Here is a 24,376-nt window from a genome sequence, read left to right on the forward strand (position 1 = left end):
TACATAATCGCCTCCTACACTAATGCACTTACTTTATCCAAGCGTTTCACTAGAGCTCATATCCCATCAAGGTATAAAGTTATCTCAGTATGCCGACTGATGTTCGGACTGCCTGTTTCACAGTTGAAATGCTGGCCTCCCAGGAACTCCTCTAATAGTCCATACATGTGGAAATGACTTGGAATTAAGTCGGGACTACATAAGGTTGTGTCAATAATTCCTTACAATGTGCAAGTGGTGCTTGTGAAAGATTGTGTGTACAGACAGATGCATATCTTCCACAAGTTGGCAACATGTTATCTGTTGATTTTCAAGGATCAGGCGTTCCACTCGAGATGACTACAGTGAGCTCCAAGACACTTCGGCTGGAATTGTCATTTATGGCTGTATGGCCTTATTTAAAATATTTCATTCTAATGCAGCTAAGAGTCTCATCACTGTACTGTGCGTAAAGTCTTGAAATGTCATTACAATAAATTTCATAACAAGTCCCATTTTGACTTGAACACCCCTCATATTATATCTATTATATGATATATGATTCAATCCACAAGCAATATGAAAATTATCCATCGTACAATGGAAATAAGACTTACTGAGACGTATTGACGCATGTGCTTGAATAGCACTCCATCCTCTCATTCATTCCACTCTCCCCTACTCTGACACACACCCAAATCCTGTGCTGCTGTACACTCACTGCTTTGATCACTGCTCTATATGACAGGCCTAGTCAACTGGGGCTTTATCGATTATTGCATTAAGAAGCCTCCGACTAGGCAGGCAGCCTACAGTGTGGCAGAATAGGATGGAACAAGACGTACAGATGCCATTTCTGAACGAGTAAGGCAGAGCGAAATCCACTCTGATACACGTGTCAGAGTAATTTCAGTGACAGTGCGGCACATCTAATATTGAGAAAATGTGTGATGGATTTGAAATGGCACTTTTCATCTCTGTCGCCACTGATATACAAACACGACATCTTAAAGACGATGGGAAAGAAAAATAGGATTTAGGTAAGAAATTGAAAACGTGAATAATGAGGAGTTTCCAAGCACATAATCGTGCAAGACGAATGTGAGCGCAGGAGCATATGTACGCACAATCATACACTCACTCACACTCAAAGAGGAACGGACTGAATGAACATCTGCTGGCTCAGTGGGGAATAAAAGAGCTAAAGAAAAATGGGTCTGAGCTTCAGACCAGAATAATGCACATATACACACACACACACACACACACACACACACACACACACACACACAATGAAACCTGTGCCAATGCCGGAACAACAAGGTGCCTCTGTGGATGAGAGATGAGCAAGTGTTGGTGAAGTTATAGGAGTCAGCTCACCAACTCTGACTTTTTGACATACAGCTGCAGCTTCACGTACAACATCTGCGAAATTGAGCCATTTGTTTCAGAGCTTAGAAAAAGGTCATATGTGTCAGACAGACCTTTGGGAACTGTACAGCTCTACACACACCTACACACGCCTTCACAGATTCACCTATCCCTTCACCCAAATCCTCCCCCTGCCCCCCTCTTTTGTGTTTTATCTACAGTATGTTGTCCTGCTTTGTTCTTTCTGTCTTTACCCAGCTTCTGTCAGCCGTCAGCACTATCCCCCTCTGTGGTCACCAGGGGAGCAGCAACATTCATCATCTGAGCTCTCCAAATAAAGACATGGCAGACTGGACTGGATCGATAACCTGTTAGTGACCAGCAGGATTCTCGTGTCATGCAATCATCTGACAGCTCATAGCAGAACAGGGCGTCTGTTATGGACTACATGTTATCCAGAAGAAAAAAAAAATGACCACAGAAAAAGATTCAGTCACTACAACACCCTGAAAAACCACACAGACCTCACATAGAGTAAAGGTGAATCCAGTCTGACATTCCTGCTCTGATTCAGAGGACGCAGCAATGACCTTTGAGAATGAACACAAAAGTCGGGCTGGCAGCTCCATAAAAGCAAAATTAAGCAGTGTCTCTGTCAGTGTCTGGATGGCAAACAAAACACAGTGCTTTTCTGCAGAGAGGTCTTTCCAATTATAATAATAATAATAATAATAATAATAATAATGATTGCCTCGTTTTTAGATTGAAAGTCCAAACATTACCTCAATATATAAACCAAGGAAAGGTCTCTGATTTTCAGAACCGGTTTATACTCAGGTGCTTAAGCCGATTTTCTGAGTGACCCAGAAAAATGGACTACATGTAGTTCATTCCTCTAAGGTTGCCAGATTTTTTCTGAGCACACGTGACCAAGCCAGCATTATTCAATACTGATTTTACACACAAGCCCTTGCCTTGGAAATCGGGTGATAGAAAATAACGGATGAACATGCATTATAGTTGGATGTGGGTGGCAATTTATAATGATAATAATAGAATTATAATTAAAAAAAAATTAAAATAAATATTAATGAATCACTGAAAAATGTGGTTAAATTTGGTCAAAGAAACTTAAGAAAATCAAGTGAGAGAAAGAAGGATGCTGCACATTCTAATAGATATCATGGACAATGGCTCACACCCAGTACACAGCACATGGGAAGGATAAAAGAAGTATCTTCAGTCAGAGGCTGAGAACGCCAAGGTACTCCACATGACACTAAAAAAGTCATTCCACCGAGTCGCTTTCAGATCTCTTTTCTGTGAGTGTGAGCTAGAGTAATGAGTCTGGACAGTGATAATTTCTGGCTAAGGGGAAAACTCAGCTACTAAAAAAATGAAGCCAATGCAGAAGTGCCAGAACATGCAGCTCCTGGAATATCCACCGAGTGGCTGGCTCCTAAATTGTATTAATCCCCATAGACCCTCATGTTAAAATGCTCAATTTTAACAACAAAAATAAACAAGCTAAATCAAATGCAAAATAACATCATCATATAAGTTACCATCGGACACCTTAACATTTTAAATAAGCTATTGCTAAGCTAACTAACATGTGGTAACTGAGGAAGTAGGCACGTTCCAACCAATAGCCAGGCTCCTTTTCCTGCATAAGATTTAATATGTCTGTACATTTTTCCATCTGGATAATAGACACCATCTCCAACATCTATCTGTAAATGGATGGAGGAGAATGAGATTTCCAGTCTGTTAAAATGAGTCTCTTGGCAATGTTCATACTGAGCAATAGATGCAGTGTGAATTTTCATCAGCCAAATATTGCTAATTCAGTATATGGGCTAATGCATTTGCCATATGCATTGGAAAGCCAAGAAAAAATGTCGGACCAATATCCTGCCAGTGTACGACAATGCCAAAAGGTGTGTGATGAGATACCTTGTGAAATTTGCACCTGTCACACTGAGCTGAAACAGATTGATCAATCTTGTGAAGATTGGATTTGGAGTAGCTAAGATGGCGAATACTTTACACTGAATCATATAGTGTGTAAAAAGTATAATCTGGCCATAGTTTCAATCCACAAAGGTTCAGACAGGTCAATGTCCATCTTACTACTCCAGGCTGATTGATTAAGGTTAAAAACAGACACAAACAGTGAAAGCACTGATGTCTTAATGTCTGACATGTAAATATTGAAAAAAAAAAAGCTGGAAATTGTTCTTAATCTGATCAAAGAATCCAGATTTATCATTCTTGTAAAATCTACCGCTGCGCCAGGCCTGGTAGCATTTGTCTTCCCATGCTGGCATAAAATACTGTAGTGATAAAAGCAAACAGCAGTCTTAGACTTAGACCTTAGTCTATATATTGCCCCTTCTTAATCTGGTTCAGAATTCTAATGGGAAACAGCAAGGCCTGTAAAGAAGTTTTGACCCATGAATGAGAATCAGGGTTGTGATCCACTAGGCTGCAGGTGTACCAAAACAATAATGCTCTTGCATTAGCAGCCAAATAGTACTGTCTAACCACTGGAAGGCTAAGTCCACCCTAAGATTTGTGTTTTGGCAGGTGAGCTGCGAAGATTCTGGAAGTTTTATAGTTCCCCTGAAAAATTTAGATGTGAGAAATATTTTTTAGTTTTTATGAATTTTTTCCCGATTTAGTTGTGTCCAATTCCTTCCCATCACTAAGGGGCTTCCATATTAAGGCAACTACTACCACTCAGTAGGGAGGGCCGAAGACTATCACGTGTTTCCTCCGAGCCACGTGATGCCAGCTAACCGCATCTTTTTTTCGAGCACACACCGTTGGGTTATCAACGCTAGCTGCTCCTTCCGCTTGTGCGAGCTTACAGACGTCCCTGATTGGCTGTAGAGCCGTGATTAATGTGGGAGCACAAAGTACCTCTCATCCCTCCCCTCTGAGAGAGCTCGACCAATCAGCTCTCTCTAGACCTCCGGCTGCAAGCGGTTACAGTGATTGAACCAGTGATCTCCGGGTAATAGGGAGTTTTTAGATCATTTTGATAAAGTTAATGCAGCCAACAATAGAAGAACTTTCCAGCAATCTATATTGTGTTTTAATTAATAGTGAGATGAACACCTAATCTTTTTTTTTTAAATATTCGTTTAGATTTTTAGGGATTTTTAAGTCAAAGTAAATAAATTGACCACTGGCTATAGATTTTTTACCAGGCATAGGCAGTTGATGATTTGTAACCTGACAACCTACCAAATAAAATACTCAAACCCAACAAAATAGGAACTGATTTTTCTAGATTTTCCTGATACGTGTAACAGTTTGTCATCAGCATATAAGCATATGAGTGTTTCAATGCCTCCCACTGTTTGGCCTTCGATATCAGGATGGCCTCTGATTTTTATAGCAGTGTGTTAGCAAAAAGAGCAGGAGAAAGAAGGCAGTCATGCTGGACGAAACTATGTGGGGGAGAAAATAAAGCTTACTTATCACCATTAGTTAAAATAAAACATACTGGACTTTTATAGATGATTTTTACCCAAGTGATGAATGATCTGCTGACGCAAAACAGCGTAGCAACTCGAGCATGTATAGCCATTCTATTTGATCAAAATCTTTCTGTGCATCTAAGGATATAATTGCAGTTCGATTAGCCTTGCCATGATCTGCATATACAGTACAAGTATTGTACTTAAAAGCCGTCTAGCGTTAAAAAAGAAGAACTGGAATGAACCCAGTCTGATCGGAGTGAATAATACTTCTTAGATCTTTACTTAGTCTGTTTTTTAGCACCACTGTAATAATTTTTCTATCAATATTTTGAAGAACAGTTGTCCTATACAGCCTGCTATAGCTGTCAGGGTCACTATCGTTTTTCTCTTTTTTAAGTAAGTGACAGATATTGGACTCATACAGATTTTTGAGTAATGTCCCCACTTCTGCGAAATGAGAGGCCATTCTGAGTAATAGTGCAGTTAATAAATCTAAGAATTCTTTAAAGTATTCGCTGGAAAATCTGTCTGGACCCTTGGCCTTCCCAGAAGGAAATGATTTAATGGTAGTTCACTCTGCCCACCGCCATCACTTGCCAGCCTCGTGCCCGCATGCCAGCTGGGCACTGCCTACAGACCTGCATGTTCACACCTAAACTACTTTTTTTCCCTTATTTTTACTTCCTCACTCCTTAAACCCTTTTCCTTTCCCATTTTCCAAATAAAATGACCCCTTTTCCGTAGGATCCTTAGCCTCATGTCTGTGTTTAATGGTCATTAATGGATAACTATAATCAGAGGTAAGTATACTGTGATATTAGGTGTTGGTCACATTTGGAATTGAGTCCACCAGGAAATAGTCAGCTCTCTAAAAAGAAAACAGTTAATATATTAATATAAAACAATGCTGATATTTCTTTTTGGTAATGAATATTATGAAATTACAATGTACAGTTTATAAATGTTATAAGGTCATACTCAACTAGGGACCCATCATAAATTGGATCAGCCCAACAAGTTATTTACTTGGCAACAACCAGTTCTTGCTCGCCATAAATGAGAAAGTTATTTGTCAATGTCTGTGCGAGAATAATTTGCTTCCACAAACCATGTTGCCTCTTTTGGATCTGAAAAGACAGTGGGTGCTGCTTTCAGATGATGAATGCGAAGCTTGGCCGATATTGTAGGCTCCGTTTGACACCGGCGTCTCGAAGGACTCGCAGCACATCACAAAATGCATGGCGTTGCATCAGCACCTCGTTTGTATAGTCCGGGAAGATGAAAATTCTCTTCCCTTTGTACTCTAGAGCTTGTTGTCTGCAGAGGTGAAGGATCAGTTCTTTTTGTTGAAAATGGTGGATACGCACCATGATAGTCTGCGGATTTGAGCCAGCTTTGTTCGCAGAGAACGATGAGCACAGTCAATAGACACAGGCTTTGGGAAGTCTTCCATTGGGAACAATTTAAAAATCAATTTGAAGACAAATTCTGTTGGTTCGCCTTCTTGTTCTCCTTCAGGTATGCCTACAATTTTTTTTTCCAAAGGAGCGAGTTGTGAGCTAAATATATATATATATATATATATATATATATATATATATATATATATATATATATTGTCAATGTTTTGTTTAATTAGATGGTCTCCTTTGTGGAATAATTCTGCCCATAATTTAAAGGATGTGCTGAGTCAAAATCAATTTATAAAAATCTTCTTATTTTCTGCCTTTTTAATGCACACATATCATGCAAACCACTTTTTAATATTTCTCCAGACAAAAAACATAACTTTTTGAATATGTTCTTATATTTTTCTATGAATGTGCCTTCGAATTTTTCCACCAGGTATGTTATCATTCCAGGCAAAAAAAAAAGAAAAAAAAGTGTGGGGGGTAGGGGGGGCAACCTGCATGGACCCCCTCCAGCTAACCCCCTAGGCACCATGTTTAGGGACGTCCTGTGTCCTGTGTTCTACCTGGCAGGAAAATTGCATGTTTACAATGAGGGCTGGGAGGGGGGCGGCTCAGGAGCTCACCATGACAGCGAAACAGAATTGTAAACAGGCAAGGAATTTTATATTTGCCAAAATGTAAAATCTGAGTTATACTTCAGCTGGAACATTAAACAGACACATTTTCAAGACCTTCTAAGACTTATGTTAACTTGTTAAAAAGGTGTGTGATATGGCACCTTTAATTTTAACGCATTGTGCTTAATGTTAAAACTTTTTTTCCGAATGGGTTTGGAATGTCCACTTGTCAGTTATAGCCCAGACACAAACTACTTCTTTCTCTTTCTAAGTTTTTTTAGGCTGAACTCACATGAGGACATTTAAGAGTATGTCTCATGAGAGTGCTGCCTATTTCCACCTATACCTTCATTTGACATAAGAGAAAAATACAATGCGGGGGGTTAATAACATTGGAAACACCTGAGCAGATAGAAAAGATCACTTCTCATGTCATCTATGCACTCATGGAGCAGGGGGAAGTGTGTCAGCAGGAGAGACAGGGAGAAAGGAAGTGAGGAAGATGATTCTGTCCTGCTTTATTGTCTTGGCTCTGTAACAATCCACGCCACCAGCAGACCCCTGCTGCTAGAGCAATATCACACGTCTGTTAATGGAGCACTTCTAAAGAGTCATCTTTCCCCTTCATTCACTCACAGAGTGGGTTGGAAAAGTGGCAAGATTCCAAGGTGAAGGAACTGCGCAAGGCCTGAATGACTGACACACCTGAGAACTCGGCTCAACCCTCTTCCCGAACACCAGATGTCGTTGCTCCCATCCGGAGCAACCTAGCGCAACAATTAGGGACACCTCATCGAGTTCAGGTTAATTTAATCTCAACAAATAGCAGGCAGGAGAAATAACTACACTACCCAGAGATCTCTGAGACTGGGGCCTTGTGTTTTGTTCCTGAGACCGTGTAATTTTCTGTGCCGAGAGGATAATGCACGACCCTGACTGAGCTCTAAGCTCCACTGATGACTTGTACAAATAACTCTCCAAAGGGTTCCAACGTGATATTGGCAATGGTTTCGACTGTAATTTAAAAGACAAAGCAGTCTCCACTTAGTATTCATGACATTCTTCTCTGCCATTTACAAACGTTCAGGGCCAATTATGGCTCGGATGCCAATTCATTCCACTAGTATAAGTCAGAGTTAAACACATATTGTGCCAATTACACTACTGAAATTATGTCTTTGTTGCAGGGTGAAGAAAAATACACTAAATATGCCATCAAACATGTATACCATGCACTTATAAAACAATTTATACTGTATCAAACAATAACCCTTTTTAACAATATTTATGAATATCTGCCAAAGCTGTTAGAAGAGCAAATGCACTACCGTTAGGAGGCCAATAGAGGGATGTTATTTAGACGCCGTGAGTATAGAGTAGAGATGACACACTTACCATTGTCTGTGGCCATGAAGACGGCGCTGTAACGGTTGTTGTGGACATGGGGAGACTCACGGTCCAGCGTGCCTGTAGTGTTTACTGTGCCTTTCACCGGGTTTACACTGAGCCAACCTGCTGGGTCTCGCAGCACTGCAAACCTGAGAAGAATTCAAAAAAACACAAGGCATGGCATTTCCTTTTCATAGCTCATACAAAACCGCAGAACAAGTATAATGTGTTTTCGCATTTCTACTTTTTGTAAATAGCAGGAAAACTGTTTATACATGGGTGTATGATGCATGTGTTATTGTGCATTTATGTTTTTATAATATAATAAAAAAAAGCCAGCGGCATCAGTTAACATGAGAACATGGAGAGAGAGGGTTTGGAGTGTTGTATAGTGACCTTGAAAAAGTAACAAGCTTTCAATCTCAGGCATGATCTCTACCACACTGCTAATGTACTGTGCGCGTGTGTGTGTGTGTGTGTGTGTGTGTATGTGTGTGTGTCCATACTTTCTTTTTGTCACTTTCATAACTACACATCTTTTCTATTAGTTGCATTGTAGTCACTGAATAATGTATAACAGTAAATGAATAACATGCTTTCAACTGAATGAATTAATAATGAGATGGGTTTTTTAAAGGGAAACATTTTAAAGGTGCTCCTGAATACTATCTGTGTGAGAATGTGGAGTGCTGCTAGAGCAAAATAATCAATGACAGGGTATGGTGTAATCACCACCAAGGTGATCATTTTCCAATAACAACACATCCTCTTGTATCACATCAATTTGCCTGACTATATGTCTGGTGGCTCAGTGGTAGGTGCTTCGCCTGCCATGCGGAAGGCCAGGGTTCAATTCCCAGCCACTGGATGCAGTGCCAGTCCCAAGCCCGGATAAAATGGGAGGGTTGTGTCAGGATGGGCATCCGGTGTAAAACCTGTGCCAAGCTTTTATGTTCGGGCTGGATGGTCCGTTGTGGTTACCCCCTGCCAAAAGACCAACATCTGACTATATTTATTGAAAAATTTATTTCATGTCAATTGATTAAAATATATTTCCTAAATATCTTTTACCAAGAGCCATTTGCCAAAACTGCATAAAACCAATAATAGCAGACTGCTTTGCTGACCGTAAGTCACATTCTGTATGCACAGAGAAAAGAAAAAGACTTGCCACTAAGCCCCAAAAGTTCTCATCTTATGTGGAATGAAAAACTAAGTGATATTAACACCAAGTGAGGTATGATCAAATATAGGATTTCATCTACAATCAACACCAGCCGATATTGTGCTGTTGCATAGCCTATGATTTCCCCACAGCGCATCATTTACACAGTATTTGTCAGCGTGATCCTGTGTTATAGTTTGGATATAAGAACAGATGAACTGATTCTGAATCTCATTTATCTCAAAATGAAAAATGATGAACGTCTGACTGGTCATCGTCATGCATCTGCACAGCGCAAGCATTTTACTGAGTAATAACTCGTTGGGTTTGTAAAGACACTGTGTCTCTAAAGTTTTTGCATTTTTTCCCCTTTTAACATGTATCTGACATGCACTCTCGGGAAGCAGGACATCAAAGTCTAGACTTGGAGGATGTCTGCAGGACTGTGCATGTGTATGGTTGATACGATTATACAATGGCCCCTGAAAGAGCACATATTTTATATTAAGGTAATATGGAATAGCTCGCTAAACTCACTGGCATTTCAGCTTTTATTTTTAACACATCTTCCACCATAAAAATCTTTCACACTTTTCTTCCAGTATGAGCATGCAGGAAATATGCAGGGTTGCATTTCTCTATACAGTATATGTGTTACAAAAGTGATACGCCTTCCGACAATAGATTTGTTTACTGTATATAATAAAATTATTGCTCTCGTGGTAGCAAAGTAAAAGTCTATGATCTACAGTATGGTGATCATCTACTGTATGATGATGCATAGTGCTAAAACAGATTTCTTGCAATTATACAGCTACATTTATCTTATAAAAAATGAGGGGTTGCCACAGCGGACCATTTCATCCGCCACACCTAGACACAGGTTTTCCTGATGCAACCCTTTCCTTGGGACCAGCACTGCATGGCCTTTCGGTGGGAATTGAACCCAAGCCTGCCGCATGGCAGGCAAAAAACTTCCAACTGAGCCACCATTGCCCTATACCTATTAAAGGCTAAATGCATACATGAGAAAACAAACTGCAGACATAGGATTTGTGACAGTGAATTGATCCTCTAAGTGTACATGCCCTACAAATACATATACTGTAACAGCATTTTTCTTTGCAGTTTTGAGTAAAATAGGTTCAAGATAAAAATATTGCAAACAGATAGAGATTCTTTTAGTCACAAAGAAACAAAGATGCTGAAATATGATGTCAAAATTGTTTTGATGATATTATATGTATATTATGTGTACACAACCCACAGTTTGGTCGCAGTGGGTACATTCTTTTGCAGTCGTGTTTGTGGTTATTTATGGAACTTATCAATAATAAGCGGCACGAGGGCTTAGTGGTCGGCCTTGCACCTCAAGGGTCCAGGTCCGATTCCCACCTCATGTCTGTGTGCGTAGTGTTTGCATGTTCTCCTACAACAGTCCAAAGACATGCAGATTAATCTAACTGTCATTCCCAAATTGTGCATAGTGAGTGCGTGAGTATGCATGTGTGTGCCATGCAATGGACTGGCAGGGTGTACCCTGCTTCGTGCCCTAAGGCTCCTGGAATGAGCTTCAGGCCCCCTGCGAGCATCTACACAGGTTAAACCGGTATAGATGACGACTGAGTGACTGACTATCAATAATATACTAAATAAATAACCAATAATATGCTGTTTGAGTTTTTAATAACAAATATAGCAAACTCATACTTTCAAGGAAAAAATGTTTTTGCACCATTTTGCCCCATTACGAAAATTGTTAATGAGAAACATTATAAGCAAAAAATAAACTTCAGTTTACAGTACCTTCAGTCTCATCTACCAGTTTCAACTTCACTGTGGTAAATGAAGACAGCTCCTATCATAGTACCCTATACCTATCATAGTGTTTGATGTCTGTTTGTACATCAACTAACCACTTGTTTGTCAGTTGTCCCTTAAGGATTATAAAATGGAGGAACAGACAGAACCAAACATGGCAAGTGAAATAGATTCCCACTTGTATACAAAGCACTTGTGTGTATTTTACGTCCTGGCAGGTACCAATTTAGAAGTGAAACAGAAGGTTGCTCTACAAACTATCTACAAACACTAAAATGTACACATACAGTACACAAAATACACAAAACACAACATACACACAAAAAAGCAATTACATATTGTCCTATTTCATAGAGTGTATCATGGACTGTAAGTGACGCATACAGTACCTGTAGTTCATGATTGTCGGGGAAACCTGTGTAAATGGTCTTTTTGTTGGCGTCAACATTCTCCAAATAATTAAAAACTAAGCGCATTTAGCTCACATACATTACACATGCAGTTTGGCTTTACTGATCACGTGACAGAAAGTAGCAATGTGATGTGATGCGGCTTTTTTTCTAATGTGCGGTTGCTACATGTAGTAGTTAGCCCAAGGTGTATAGTCTAAGGCTTTTGGAAAAAAGGTTATAAAGTGGTTTTCAAGTTAAATTTTTTGTTATAGACAATACATGTGTGAGACAGAATGATAATTTGGCAAAATGAGTAAAAGTCAGAAAGTGCTTCACTGTCAAACTGTTCATATAAAACTATCTGCGATAAACATGGGTCTGTTGGGCCCATACACATCATCTAGAATGCTTACTCAGGTTCCAATCCTAAATGCAGGATATTGCAGCTGTACTCCCCTCGCAAGCGATTAACCTTGCCATTTCCTCTTTCTTTCCACAACAAACACAAGCGATGTGTCTCTACCTATCAACCTTTCATCCCAATACTTCCTGAGGAAATATGGTTATATACACGAGGACGAGCCCGTCTTTGAGAAACAAGCTAGCGTGAGATTATCATCGTGCTGCTCTGGGCACAAATAACTCTCTCTCGCTGCTGAGCTGTTTGCAAATTCATTTGTTATTCACTGATGAAATCTTTTCCATTCCAGCATGAACGGTAGCAAAGCTATAAAATTCACGCTACGTAGCCCGCTACAGTGGGGTTTCTTTTTCATACGGCTGAAGTAGGCGGAAAAAAAAAGAAAAGAAAAAAAAAGATTTATACAGATGATACCGGAATCCAGCTGAGTGTGACTTTAATTTGAATTCAAAAAGAAGTTGATGTGAACTCTTCTCTTGGGAACACACACACACACACACACACACACACACACATACACATACATCCTCATTGTCTCTTTATATTGTACCAAGCCCCAATTACAAGGAAAGCTTGGAGCATGCAGGGTTGAACTCATCAAAGTGTGGTGTAATGGAGGGAGTCTAGATCACACACTGACTCACACACTGGCTCACAGTGGCAAAGTGGAAATACACACCAAAGCAAGCCACCTCCCTCTGTACACACACACTGCTCTGGTCCATTAGCCTCCTGTCAAGGTCATTATTGCCTCGTTAAATTCACATTATGCAAATTGATATCTTATCTATATGGGATACATGATAATTAGGACTATCACCAAATAAGCAAAGACGTTTATTAATATTTGGAGATGTTACACGTACGGAATAATACTTTCACTTTTTTTGCACACACACACACACACACACACACCCACACACAAACACGCACACACGCAAAGACCTTGTAGAAAAAGTCATCTACACATTGTGCTGGCTTGGTGAAAGATGCAGCAGAAAGGTGATTTGCCAACGTTTTTGCTTGAGTGGGACAATTTCTGCCTGTGCCGCAAGGCAAGTCCAGATCTGACCCTGAGAACCCCAGAGTTGCACACAATTCTTTTTCCACCTGACATTAGCTATGATAGATCTGCCCTGCGGGAGACAAAAAAAAATCCATAGTGAACAAATAAAAAAAGAGCTCAGTTACATAGGAGTCTGTTCACGCTTGTTTCTATGTGTGACTGTGTTTCCACACCTACAAATATAAGTCTATTATTATTTCTGTAGTAATGCCTTTGCTTTATTGGATTTCTGTATTTGTGAAATTGTGTTCTGTAAGTTGCGACAATCACAGAACTGCTACACTGACAAGTACACAGCAGTTCTTATTTCATCCATTTATTTCGATATATTTATCTGTTGTGTAAGAACGTTGCCTTAGATGTTGAACCGAGGCACTGAATTGAACCAAAAGCATACTGTAAGACGTACACTTAGAAGCATGTTCCTACTGTGTGCACAAATACAATAAAGAAAGGCCAAACAAACAGTACACCTCTGAAGAACTTGCTCATTCGCCTCGATTCATCCCAGTGAGACGTGAGGAAAGAGGATTCCCTCTCACACATACACCTTTATCAAGGCGCTTTTTCCCTTCCTATGCCTTCTTGTACGAGTGTGCTGTGTGTTTATGTTGCTGTGGTTCTGCCAGAAAACTGGAACTCATACGCTTTCCTCTACAACGAAATGCTGTACCATGGCCTTTTGCCACTTTCTGAACGACTTCTAATCCTCGCAGCTACAGAGAGCTAAAGCGACTAATGAAATATCCGTACACGATTCTGTGTAGGCCACGGGGGTTCTGGAGCTCTCTGCAACATCCCAAATCCAGATGTGCACTTGTAAACAAGTGTGCAGATACTTGTGACCCCCTCAAAAATCAGCTGAATGATGTGTCAGGATGACCAAGTGCAAGATCGGCTGGGAGAGATGCTAACCCCTCTTTTAATCACAAAACGCCATACAGGCGAAGCGCTGGAGGGCAGACGTCGGGATATTTGGCTATTGAAATTCTGCATGCTTCACTTTAGCTGTCAAAGCGGTAAACCGCCTTGACTGAAGACATAAAAACTAAAAGGTGCTGGCAGTATCCTCTAAGACTAAAAATAACTGAGGAACACTGTCTTTCTTCTTCACACTGGCATCCTTCTTTGTCAACATCCCTATCACTCATTTTGTCCTTGTGCCTTGGTAGGAATGAAATAGAGATGTTTAGGAGAGAAGTTCAAAGGTTGATTTGCTGTGAATGACAGATTCATGAAATGAGATTGAAGATAGATAAATCAAAGTCGTGTCCTTTTCGTACAAGGATCCACTTAAATGTTAGTGGTAAATACTCCAGCGTGATCTACTGTATACACATGCACATAAAAGTTTTTTTTTGTTTTTTTTTTAGTTAAGAAACCATGAAACTTCAAGTGGAGCTCTAAATGCATTTATGGTTAGGTGTTACCAATTCTGACTAAAATTGACAGCTCATCATCCAACCATATAACCAAGCATAGTAACAGCATGGGCACTGGTAGCTTAGTGGTTAGCTTTCTCGCCTGCCATGCAGAAGGCCCGAGTTTGATTTCCAGCCAGAGCCCGAACCCCAGCCACTTGATGCAGTGCTGGTCCCAGGCCTGGATAAAATAGAAGGGTTGCATCAGGTGTAAAACCTGTGCCAAGTTGAGTGGGGATTGGATGGTCCTCTATGTCAACCAGTTGACAGAAACAGCTAAAATATCAACAGCAACGTTGTAAAAGCAAGGTTCAATTGGAAATCTTTTTCTTTTTTTAGCAAGATTACATTGATTTAGTTTCAGCTCGTTTAGGTTTTACAAGTTTCAGAAAATGTTCTCTTGGAATTGTCTCTATAAAAGACCAGACAATGTTCTTCTTATCTTCCCTTGTTCAGTTTTGATAAGACTGAGCCCAATGTAGCCCAATTCCTCCTCTCAGCTTAAGGAAGTGGAACCTGAACCATAAAACTCTTGGTCTGTGTTTGTATAACTTTATGCACTGTGGTACTAACACATGATTGGCTGATCATCAGCGGAGGTGGCATTCCTATTTAAGTGGCAGGTAAATGTACAGTATATGCATATAAGATGGGCGTTTAAGTCAAACTGGGACTCGTGATGAAACTTTCTGTGAATGAAGACATAAAACATAATAAAAAATTTAAGCACAGTACGGTGATAAGACTCTTGGCCGCAGTGAATATGATCCTGGTCAGTGGAAAACCTGATCCTTAAAATTCAATTAATAATTTGTCTCCAACTTGCGAACTGGGAGTTCCTGGGAGGCCAGTGTTTCAGACATGAAGCAGATAATCTGATCATGGGTTTGGCATACTGAGAAAACTTTCTACCTTGAGGGTATCCAGCCATAGTAATTATATAGAGATAAAAAGGAGACTTTAACTTGGGCCAGGGGTAGCTCAGTGGTTAAGGCATTGGACTACGGTTTGGAAGATCCCAGGTTCAAACCCCACAACCACCAAGTTGCCACTGTTGGCTCAGATGCGTAATGAGATAAAAATGTAAGTCGCTCTGGATAAGAGCGTATGCCTAAATGTAAACTTTCAAAACCATTATTATGCACAATCAGAAGCCCCAGTTTGACTTAAACACTCCTTTTACTTAATAAGCATCCCTGCCCACTGCATATGCCCCCATTCATGCCATACAGATTCTGCTGAAGTGAATAATGTTAAAGTATTCCTTTAAAGTCAGATAAACATTCAGCGTTACACCTGACCTCTTGGTATGAGCAGTAAAAGCTGTGCATTGAAAACATAAGCAGCAGTCAAGCAGTAAAATGTAAACATGCCAAGACAGCCCATCCATCAGCGTCTGATGTGACTTCTGAGGGATTTGTGGAAAGAAGAAGCGTCTGTCTATTAACTCATCGTTAAAGTTCGCGATGTCATGTGCTGTCCATCTGTCTCCCATTGATCTGCAGCTTTCTGACAAGCTTCATACAAGCATCTGTCACTGTTCACACAACCACACAGGATCTGATTCAGGAAGCTCACAGGGAAAGTGGGTATGTTTTGAAAATCGAGCAGAAACTGTATTCATTCAGAAAGATGTGAGATCATAATACAGGGTTTTCCAAAAGTCTCCATGCATAGGGGAAATTAACATAATTAACCAATTACATGCATAACACCAGATGTCATAACACGAGTTCATCATGAGTGGAAGCGAAAAATCTGTGTGTGTGTTGGCAGTCATGTGTTATATAAATAAAGGTACTGTATATTTAAGTGTTAATTTCCCCTATTTATGGACACTTTGGGGAAAACCTGCAGTATGACCTCACATCTTTCTGAATGACAACATAAACAGATTTACATCTCTCTTTTTTTTTTTTACTATTGCAACATTCATCCAATAATGTGTCATACAGTGTCATCTTAACAACTCAACAAAGATTTTGAGTCATGTGTAGTCATTTAGGATTACAAGCTTTTGTTTACTTGTTACTAACAAAGAAAAACTGAAGACAAATATATCAGGCACCATTGTGTCTTGAAGCTTTCACATCTATTACTCATTCTGCTAAATATGAATCAAAGCAAAATGAATAATCTTGGTCTGATTGTTTGAGACTTAATTAAACAGACCAATTCAAGTGTATATTACAGCCACGAAAACTCAGTCAAGCAAGAAGAACATCTAGACAGTGCTCAAAAAGTTAATTATTAGATCATTTCTTTTCATAACAAATTCTGTCCAAGTATCCAAAATATATTTATGTAGCATTTTTGGTCAGACCGGGCCTCATGAGTCAATTTAACAAAAAATGTTTGTGCAGTTCTAAATTTTCAGTACAAGTAGTCCCCGACTAACAAACATTAGAGTTACAATTTTTCACAGATACGAAAGGGATCACGGTTTTATGAACATTCATAGATGTTAACAAATCACGGAATTATCATACAAAAATAGACACTGCAGTGCATCCGATACCAATATTTACAATTGTATACAATATACACTAAAAATATTGTATACAATTGTAAATATTGGTATCGGATAGTAAGTGAAAGTATAAAATGTCATAAAATGCCTCTTCCGCCTCTGAGTGGTGCAGTGGTAAAGTGCTCGCCCTATCATTCGAAGATTGTGAGTTTGATTCCCGGGTGATGCTGTAAACTCTCGCAGCCGGAGGTCTAGAGAGAGCTGATTGACCGAGCTCTCTCAGAGGGGAGGGATAAGAGATACTTAGTGCTCCCACATTAATTATGATTTCACAGCCAATCAGGGGAGCCTGTGAGCTCACGCAAGCGGAAGGAGCGGATAGCGCTGTCCTCCGAGTGTGTTACACTGCCCCCAACAATATGTGAGCAAGCAGTCCTAAAAGATGCGGACGGCTATCGTCACGTGGTTCGTGGGAAACATGTCATAGTCTTTGGACCTCCCGACTGAACGGTAGTAGTAGCCTTAATGTGGAGCGCCCTAGTGACGTGGAGGAATTGGACATGACTAAATTAGAGATAAAAAAAGAAAAGAAAATGGCTCTTCTATAAAACTGTTCTGATGCTTTATATTTCTTATTTCCTAATTTAAATCCTTAACAAAACAGAATTCACAGTCCAATACAGTGGAAAACAGGTCTAAGAAAGTGGCGTACAGGATTCCCCTCCCATTCTAAAGGCGCAGAGACAACACTGTACGCACAGTACGATATGCAGTGAAATGCTTAGACAACTGCCCGTCTTTTAAAATAAAAGACTATGAATAGAAAATAAATATGAAAAAGAAAACAGAAGGTAATCCGACTTACTGTAGGAACATCTTCCCGGAATGGAAATCCTTTGTAAGTAGGAGACTACCTCTACATCAGGTTATGTTCACTTCCTGCAGCTGATTCAGAAACTAATCGATTTAGAGTTGTGATCAAACCACTCGATAGTTCTTTAGGAATTAAGAGAAAAACAAATCGTATTTAATCAGATTCTTATGGTCAACTTGTCTGAATTTTAATAGTAAAAGGTGGACTTAGATAGTGTCCCCCAAGTGAACTACTTACACCATCTGGTCCTTAACCTACCCTACGGCCTTTTCAACAGGGCCAATTAAGCTGCACATGGTCCGGTGTCAGGGGTCATATCCGCTAGATACTCCCTAAAACAAAGATGTGACAACCTGAGCTAATTTTTTCAAATCATTAAGGAATACGAAGCATGTGGTTACACAAGTGTTTGACCAATGACAGTAAACTGAGCAAAGCCTCAAGCTCATTAAGCCAGTCAAGTGGGGCCTCAGCATTATTGTAAACACATAAACATTCAGGCACTCAGACATACAAACACACCAACACTAATCACACAACCAATACGTTGTTTCAGCACTCTGCTTTGTGTATAAGCCCACCAGTTGAAAGCTTAATTCTAGAACGCTAGTAATAGAAATCACAGCAAGCAGATAATTTCCATAAATTATCATGCCTCAGCAATGCATCATATAAAATCAAATTTATTACCATAATAAGGCACAAAAAAGCTGTTCTTTGCATCAGTTGAAAATCATAACCCTGTAATTAACACAGAGAAAAGCAATTTATCCCTGCTTCACTGGGGCCATGCCACTCTAGCTCTCTTCCTCTTGGCACCTTGTGAATTGTTTTAATTATCATAACCCATCATGGTTGCCAACGTCTACCCCCCCTCCCCCTCATCACACCCTGGCATTCCACACTATAATGCCCACTATTACATAAGCAGAACCGATTTCGAAGTCAAAAAAGATACTTGACACCATAGGTCAAGAACTTATTTTTCTAAATGTTTTGTAATTCAACCATCATATAGTGAAATTCCACAATGAATTAAAACATCTTGCATTAAACAGGAAGTGATCAAATTTCTGCAACAATGTAAGATACCAGTTTCATGTAGGATAACAGGTGGAATTTCATGAGTTTGGTCAAGGTCAGACAGCACTATAGCCTATAGCCTATAGCCAACAGACTTGGGTTTGCATTTTAGATTAGATATCATACATTTATCACTAGATAGATCTCTGGTGTATCCATCAGACAAGCAAACGGGAATATGACACAGACCTTCATAGTTTGTCTAAATAAAAAAAAAACAGAAAAGAAAAATCCTGCCTCACTATCTTAACACTCTTTCCTGTAGGACTTATTAGGGCTAAAAACTTTTTTCGTTAAGTTTTCTAAATACCAACAAACCTGACCTTCCTAACAATATCACCTGTTGTTACATTCTGATCGAGCAACACAAACTCTATTTCCCAGGGAACTAGAAACCATCTCACCTGATTTATCAACATGACCCGAATCCATGACCCTTTCATGGATCAAAACCTTGTTGTTGTGAACGGTATAAGCTTTGGGATAAGCATGAGCCAAATACACTGTAGGGCAACACTTCTAGCATTTACAATTACATGTGGTGGCCTGGGAAAGCGTTTCACCTGGTCGATTTATGATCTTTTCTACTCTTTATACTGTAGCACCGCAAACCAGAATTAAACTTGTAGCATTTTATTTTTTAAAGTCCTCAAAAATGGGAAAGTGGGGAAAAATCTAGATAAGATCACCAACACTTGCACTGCTAATCTCTGATTACAAACTGAATATAACTTAAAATGTGACATTTATTCTGTGATGTTCACTAAAATAGTGAAGTTAAACTATTAAACACTAAATGTTTAAACAATTTATAGATTCATAACTGAACATGACCTCTACATGAAAATAGGCAAGACAAGGTCAAAAATTGAGTCATTTTAGTAAAATATATTTACAGACCCTTATAGTTTAGGTTACAGGCAGAAATAGAAAAATATAAAATAGTCAAAAATCCTGTTATTGTCTTATATACAATTAGCTAATCAGTGCAAGGCATAAATGCATGCAGAACCAATTCTTTGTATTTAACAGCAGTTTATAATTTGAAAAACAACATTGTTTGGTCTCATCCACTCTAGTCTTAGAATGACAGGTTAGGTATCTGATGTGTTCTTTTGCTGGTGAAGCTTATTGGCTCCAACGTTTAGTTCTTTAGGTTAGAATTGAGTCCTTGGCTATTTTATCTCTCTAATCAAAGGGTAACTCTGCCCAAAGAAATGCCATTCAGTGGATTTTGTTTTGCATCATTCTGTTCATACTTTAAAGACTATTGTTTAAAAGTTGAGAAACCACCATGTCAAGTTTGAAATCATATCCTTTTTTGCATGATGCTGCTGCCTCATGACTAAATGATTGCTTAATTTGATTCCATGAATGGGCAGGAGTAAAGGTGTGTTCCTAATAAAACTGATAAGTGTGTAAACTAGTCATATGCTAGAAGTAAAAGCTTCTGCAGAGGGAGCCTAACATAAATAAAGTTATCTATCTCTTTCAAATGTATAAAACAGACTTTTAAATATTAAATCAACTCTGTCATGCAGGTACATTTTTTTTAACATACATTAAGTATGATGTCTGCAATATTGGACCTCACATTCTATGACTTACAATGGAAGTATATTTGACAATTAGACAATACTGTACGTCTAAACTAGAATAAAAGGAACATAAGTGAATAGAAACATACGATAGATGCTATGCGTAAAAGCTTTATATTTACATCTATATACTTGAAAACGTTTTTACATTGAATGTCTAAAATTTCACAATATTAAACCACACTTTTTGCAGCCTGCGGCATTTTGAGACTTTCAAGAACTTATATAAATACATATGTATTGAATGTGAAAAATGGTAATGAGCTCACAGAAATGTTCAAAGTTTGACCTCTGTAACGGTCTTTGGATATACATGCAATGAATCATTATGAAAGCATGATTTCATAATTCAGTTCACAAATCTAGTTTCTGCCTCAACACTGTTGATGGAATGAACAGTGGACTACAGAGACAGACTGTCTCTGTTTTAATTGTTCTAGCTAATCCCATCTGTCAAATTGCATCATACAGGAATTATTGCATGGTGTTTTTTAACCCACAGAGAAAGAAAGTGTGATTTCTTTTCATTTCTAGAACCACTAAGGATTGCTGTGGTCATGACACTGACGTCTCACAGAAGTGGGTCGCCAGCCAGAGTGAAGCAAAACTGCTGAACTAATACATCGGTCCATTATTAAAGAGGTCAGTGCGCCCTGAAAATGTGAAAGATATAAATATGTATGCATGCATATACCATTAGTAATAGCCTTGCGTGCATATATCATTAAGACCAGCATCTGCAACGTTCTTTAAAAACAGATGTTGCAATAGCATAGGTGCTTTGATCAAAAAAAAGAAAATATACTTACATTTATACTCAGCAAAAAAAGAAACGTCCTCTGACTTTCAACTGTTTTTTACTTTCAGTAAATTTAATGTGTAAATATTTGTATGAACACTAAAAGAGTCAACACCATAAGACATAAACTAAAAATGTTTCACAATGTGTCCCTGAATGAAGGGAGGCTCAAAATCAAAAGTACCAGTCAGTATCTGGTATGGCCACCAGCTGCTTGAAGTACTGCAGTGCATCTCCTCCTCATGGACTGCCTATTGCGGACAGTCTGAGCACTGATGGAGGGATTGTGTGTTCCTGGTGTGACTCGGGCAGTTGTTGTGGCCATCCTGTACCTGTCACGCAGGTGTGATATTCGGATGTACCGATCCTGTGCAGGTGTTGTTACACGTGGTCTTCCACTGTGAGGATGATCAGCTGTCCTTCCTGTCTCCCTGTAGCGCCGTCTTAGTCGTCTCACAGTGCGGACATGGCGATTTATTGCCCTAGCCACATCAGCAGTCCTCATGCCTCCCTGCAGCATGCCTAATGCACGTCCACGCAGATGAGCAGGGACCCTGGGCATCTTTCTTTGGGTGTTTTTTACAGTCGGTAGACAAGTCTCTTTAGTGTCCTGCGTTTTTAGAACTGCAACCTTAAATGCCTGCTTTCTGTAAGCTGTTAAGGTCTTAACGACCATTCCACAGGTGAATGTTAATTAATTGATTATGGTTAATTAAACATGCATGGAAAACATTGTTTAAACCCTTTACAATAAAGAGCTGTAAATTTGGATTTTTACAACATTATTGTTGAAAAACACAGTCCTGAAAAAGGGACGTTTCTTTTTTTGCTGAGTAAATGTACGCAGACAAACATTTCAGATAGTGTGAACATTTGAAATCATGTGTGCTGAAGTTCAACAAATGAAATCTGAAACTCCCACCAGGAGATAATGAACATGAGATGAGATGGAGAAAGTGGAACTTGTACAGATTTAAGTGAGTTATAATAAAGGTCAGTGGAAAGGAGTGAAAGGAGGGATATTTTAATATCAAACATGATTCGAGCATGTTCCGAATTTCATTAGTTTGATAACACCATTAACACAGATGAGCCTTGGTGCACTCGGTGTATAGAGAAGTACATAACATTCAGAGACATTGCAATATCAGTGAATACCTTTGGAGACCACACCTTTATTCTCTTAGCTGTTTTAATGCCATCTGTTCTCTCCTGAGTTAACCTACTTATTAAAAATGAATGACATTCAAGTCAAAGAACTCAGAATGTTCTGTGCCCCAATTTCATATATGATCCAGTCTTCATAGTATCATACAGTACCTTGTAGCAATGTAATTTATATCGTACTGTGATCTCTAACCAAAATTCTTTTACCAAAACATTATTTAATTTAATCTTAGTTTTCTTCCTCTCCCTCTTTCTTAGGGATATTTTAACTTCCACATGGCAAGAAAAAGAGGAATATGCTATGAATTAGGAATAATTGAGTCTAACTCAGACCTCATTTCTTCTAGGCAAAAGATCAGTTCAAAGATGGCTTTAAAGTGGGGTTTTGCCTTCAAGCCATAATCCATAGCAGATTGCAGAGTTCTGCGGTGCCTTGCCATCTGAACTGCTTGACCTTGAGTGTCTGAACAGACATGAGGTTATACTGATACACTGATGTATGCAATATGTTACTAATATAAATCTTTAACAAGACTCATTTACAGGAACTTTTATATGTTACTTACATAATTGTGGTTCTATGAGGATGGAATAACCACCAGGGTTAGTAAGACCCACTGGGTAACCTTCTTTTGCTCATGCATGCCAAGACCTTCCAACAAAGTCACAAAGTGACATACAGGTATAATGCAGGATTTCCCAATAATTCAATAATTAGGTATAATTATATGGCAAAAGCACTGACTCCACAAGTTTACACAAAACCTTATGATCTATTATATGTCAAATCCTTCATGTCACCTAAATACAGTACATGGTATAACAAAGAGATTATCTCTAAGAAAAATCTGATTTAAAACTGTTTAAAATTTGCAGAAGGCTTGAAGCACAGTATTTTGCTAAGACTATTAGCTCCATTAAAACATTCAATGATGCAAAAAAAAAAAAATGCATGAGTGGTCATCCCGGCCAAGGTGGCTTAGAGTCCACATCAGTGAACATTCAGCAAGTGGAACACCTGACCTTTGAAAATTGGTGGATAACTTGTTGATTACTTGTGAAAGAGATGCATTCATCTGTGGGAACTGTACGCACAATCATCACCAACACCACTTGCACATTACAGGAACTCGGGTGAAAGTTATTGCCACATCGCCCGAACAGCCCTGACTTTGCTCCAAGCTATTTTCACACGTTCCACATGCAATTAAGTGAGTTCCTCGGAGGCCAGCATTTCAGACAGAAGGCAGGCAGTCCAATCATGGTTCTGGCAAACTGAAAAAAACTCTCTACCTTGATGGAATCCAAGCACTAGTGAAATGCTGCAATTCATACATTTGTGGAGGAGAAAAATAAAGGTAGCGTTTACTCTTATAACTGGGTTCTCTTATGCTGCACAATTAAAAGTCCCAGATTGACTTGATCCCTTCTTGTATTTATAGCTAGGTAAGTTTAATATCTACAGTATAATCATTTCATAAAGCAAAAAAGTCAACCTCAGAGTCTTGCAAACAACCAAGCTGGAAATGTGATTTTATACCATGTTGCATTCATTGAAGCGCAGTAATCTATTCATATTGCCTATTACACCACTTATATTGTTGGCTATAACCAATTGTATGCCTCTTTTTTGACTAACTGAAAAATAAAATTTGGGATTAACTTAAAAAATAAAATCGAAATGTTGCAAGCACTATCATTTAACACATACAGTATGTCCAGTGCATTGAATATGTCCAGTTATGACATGGATGATGTTCCAAATATGATCTGTGACAAAATACTTTACTGATTGAATTGTAGCCCGATATAACATTGAGCATCTAGTAAGTCAACTGTT

The 24,376-nt window shown here is 39.0% G+C and overlaps 1 protein-coding gene across 1 annotated transcript in view; it reads right to left on the reverse strand.

The window, feature by feature from the left end:
- Positions 1 to 24,376, reverse strand: part of cdh13 (cadherin 13, H-cadherin (heart)) — a 421,723-nt gene that overhangs the window by 28,048 nt on the left and 369,299 nt on the right. The window contains exon 12 of the mRNA XM_053500544.1: positions 8,266 to 8,408. Coding sequence (XP_053356519.1) covers positions 8,266 to 8,408 — 143 coding nt within the window. The remainder of the gene's footprint in view (positions 1 to 8,265; positions 8,409 to 24,376) is intronic.

The sequence above is a fragment of the Clarias gariepinus genome, chromosome 7, assembly GCF_024256425.1.
Source record: "Clarias gariepinus isolate MV-2021 ecotype Netherlands chromosome 7, CGAR_prim_01v2, whole genome shotgun sequence".
Lineage (NCBI taxonomy): Eukaryota > Metazoa > Chordata > Actinopteri > Siluriformes > Clariidae > Clarias > Clarias gariepinus.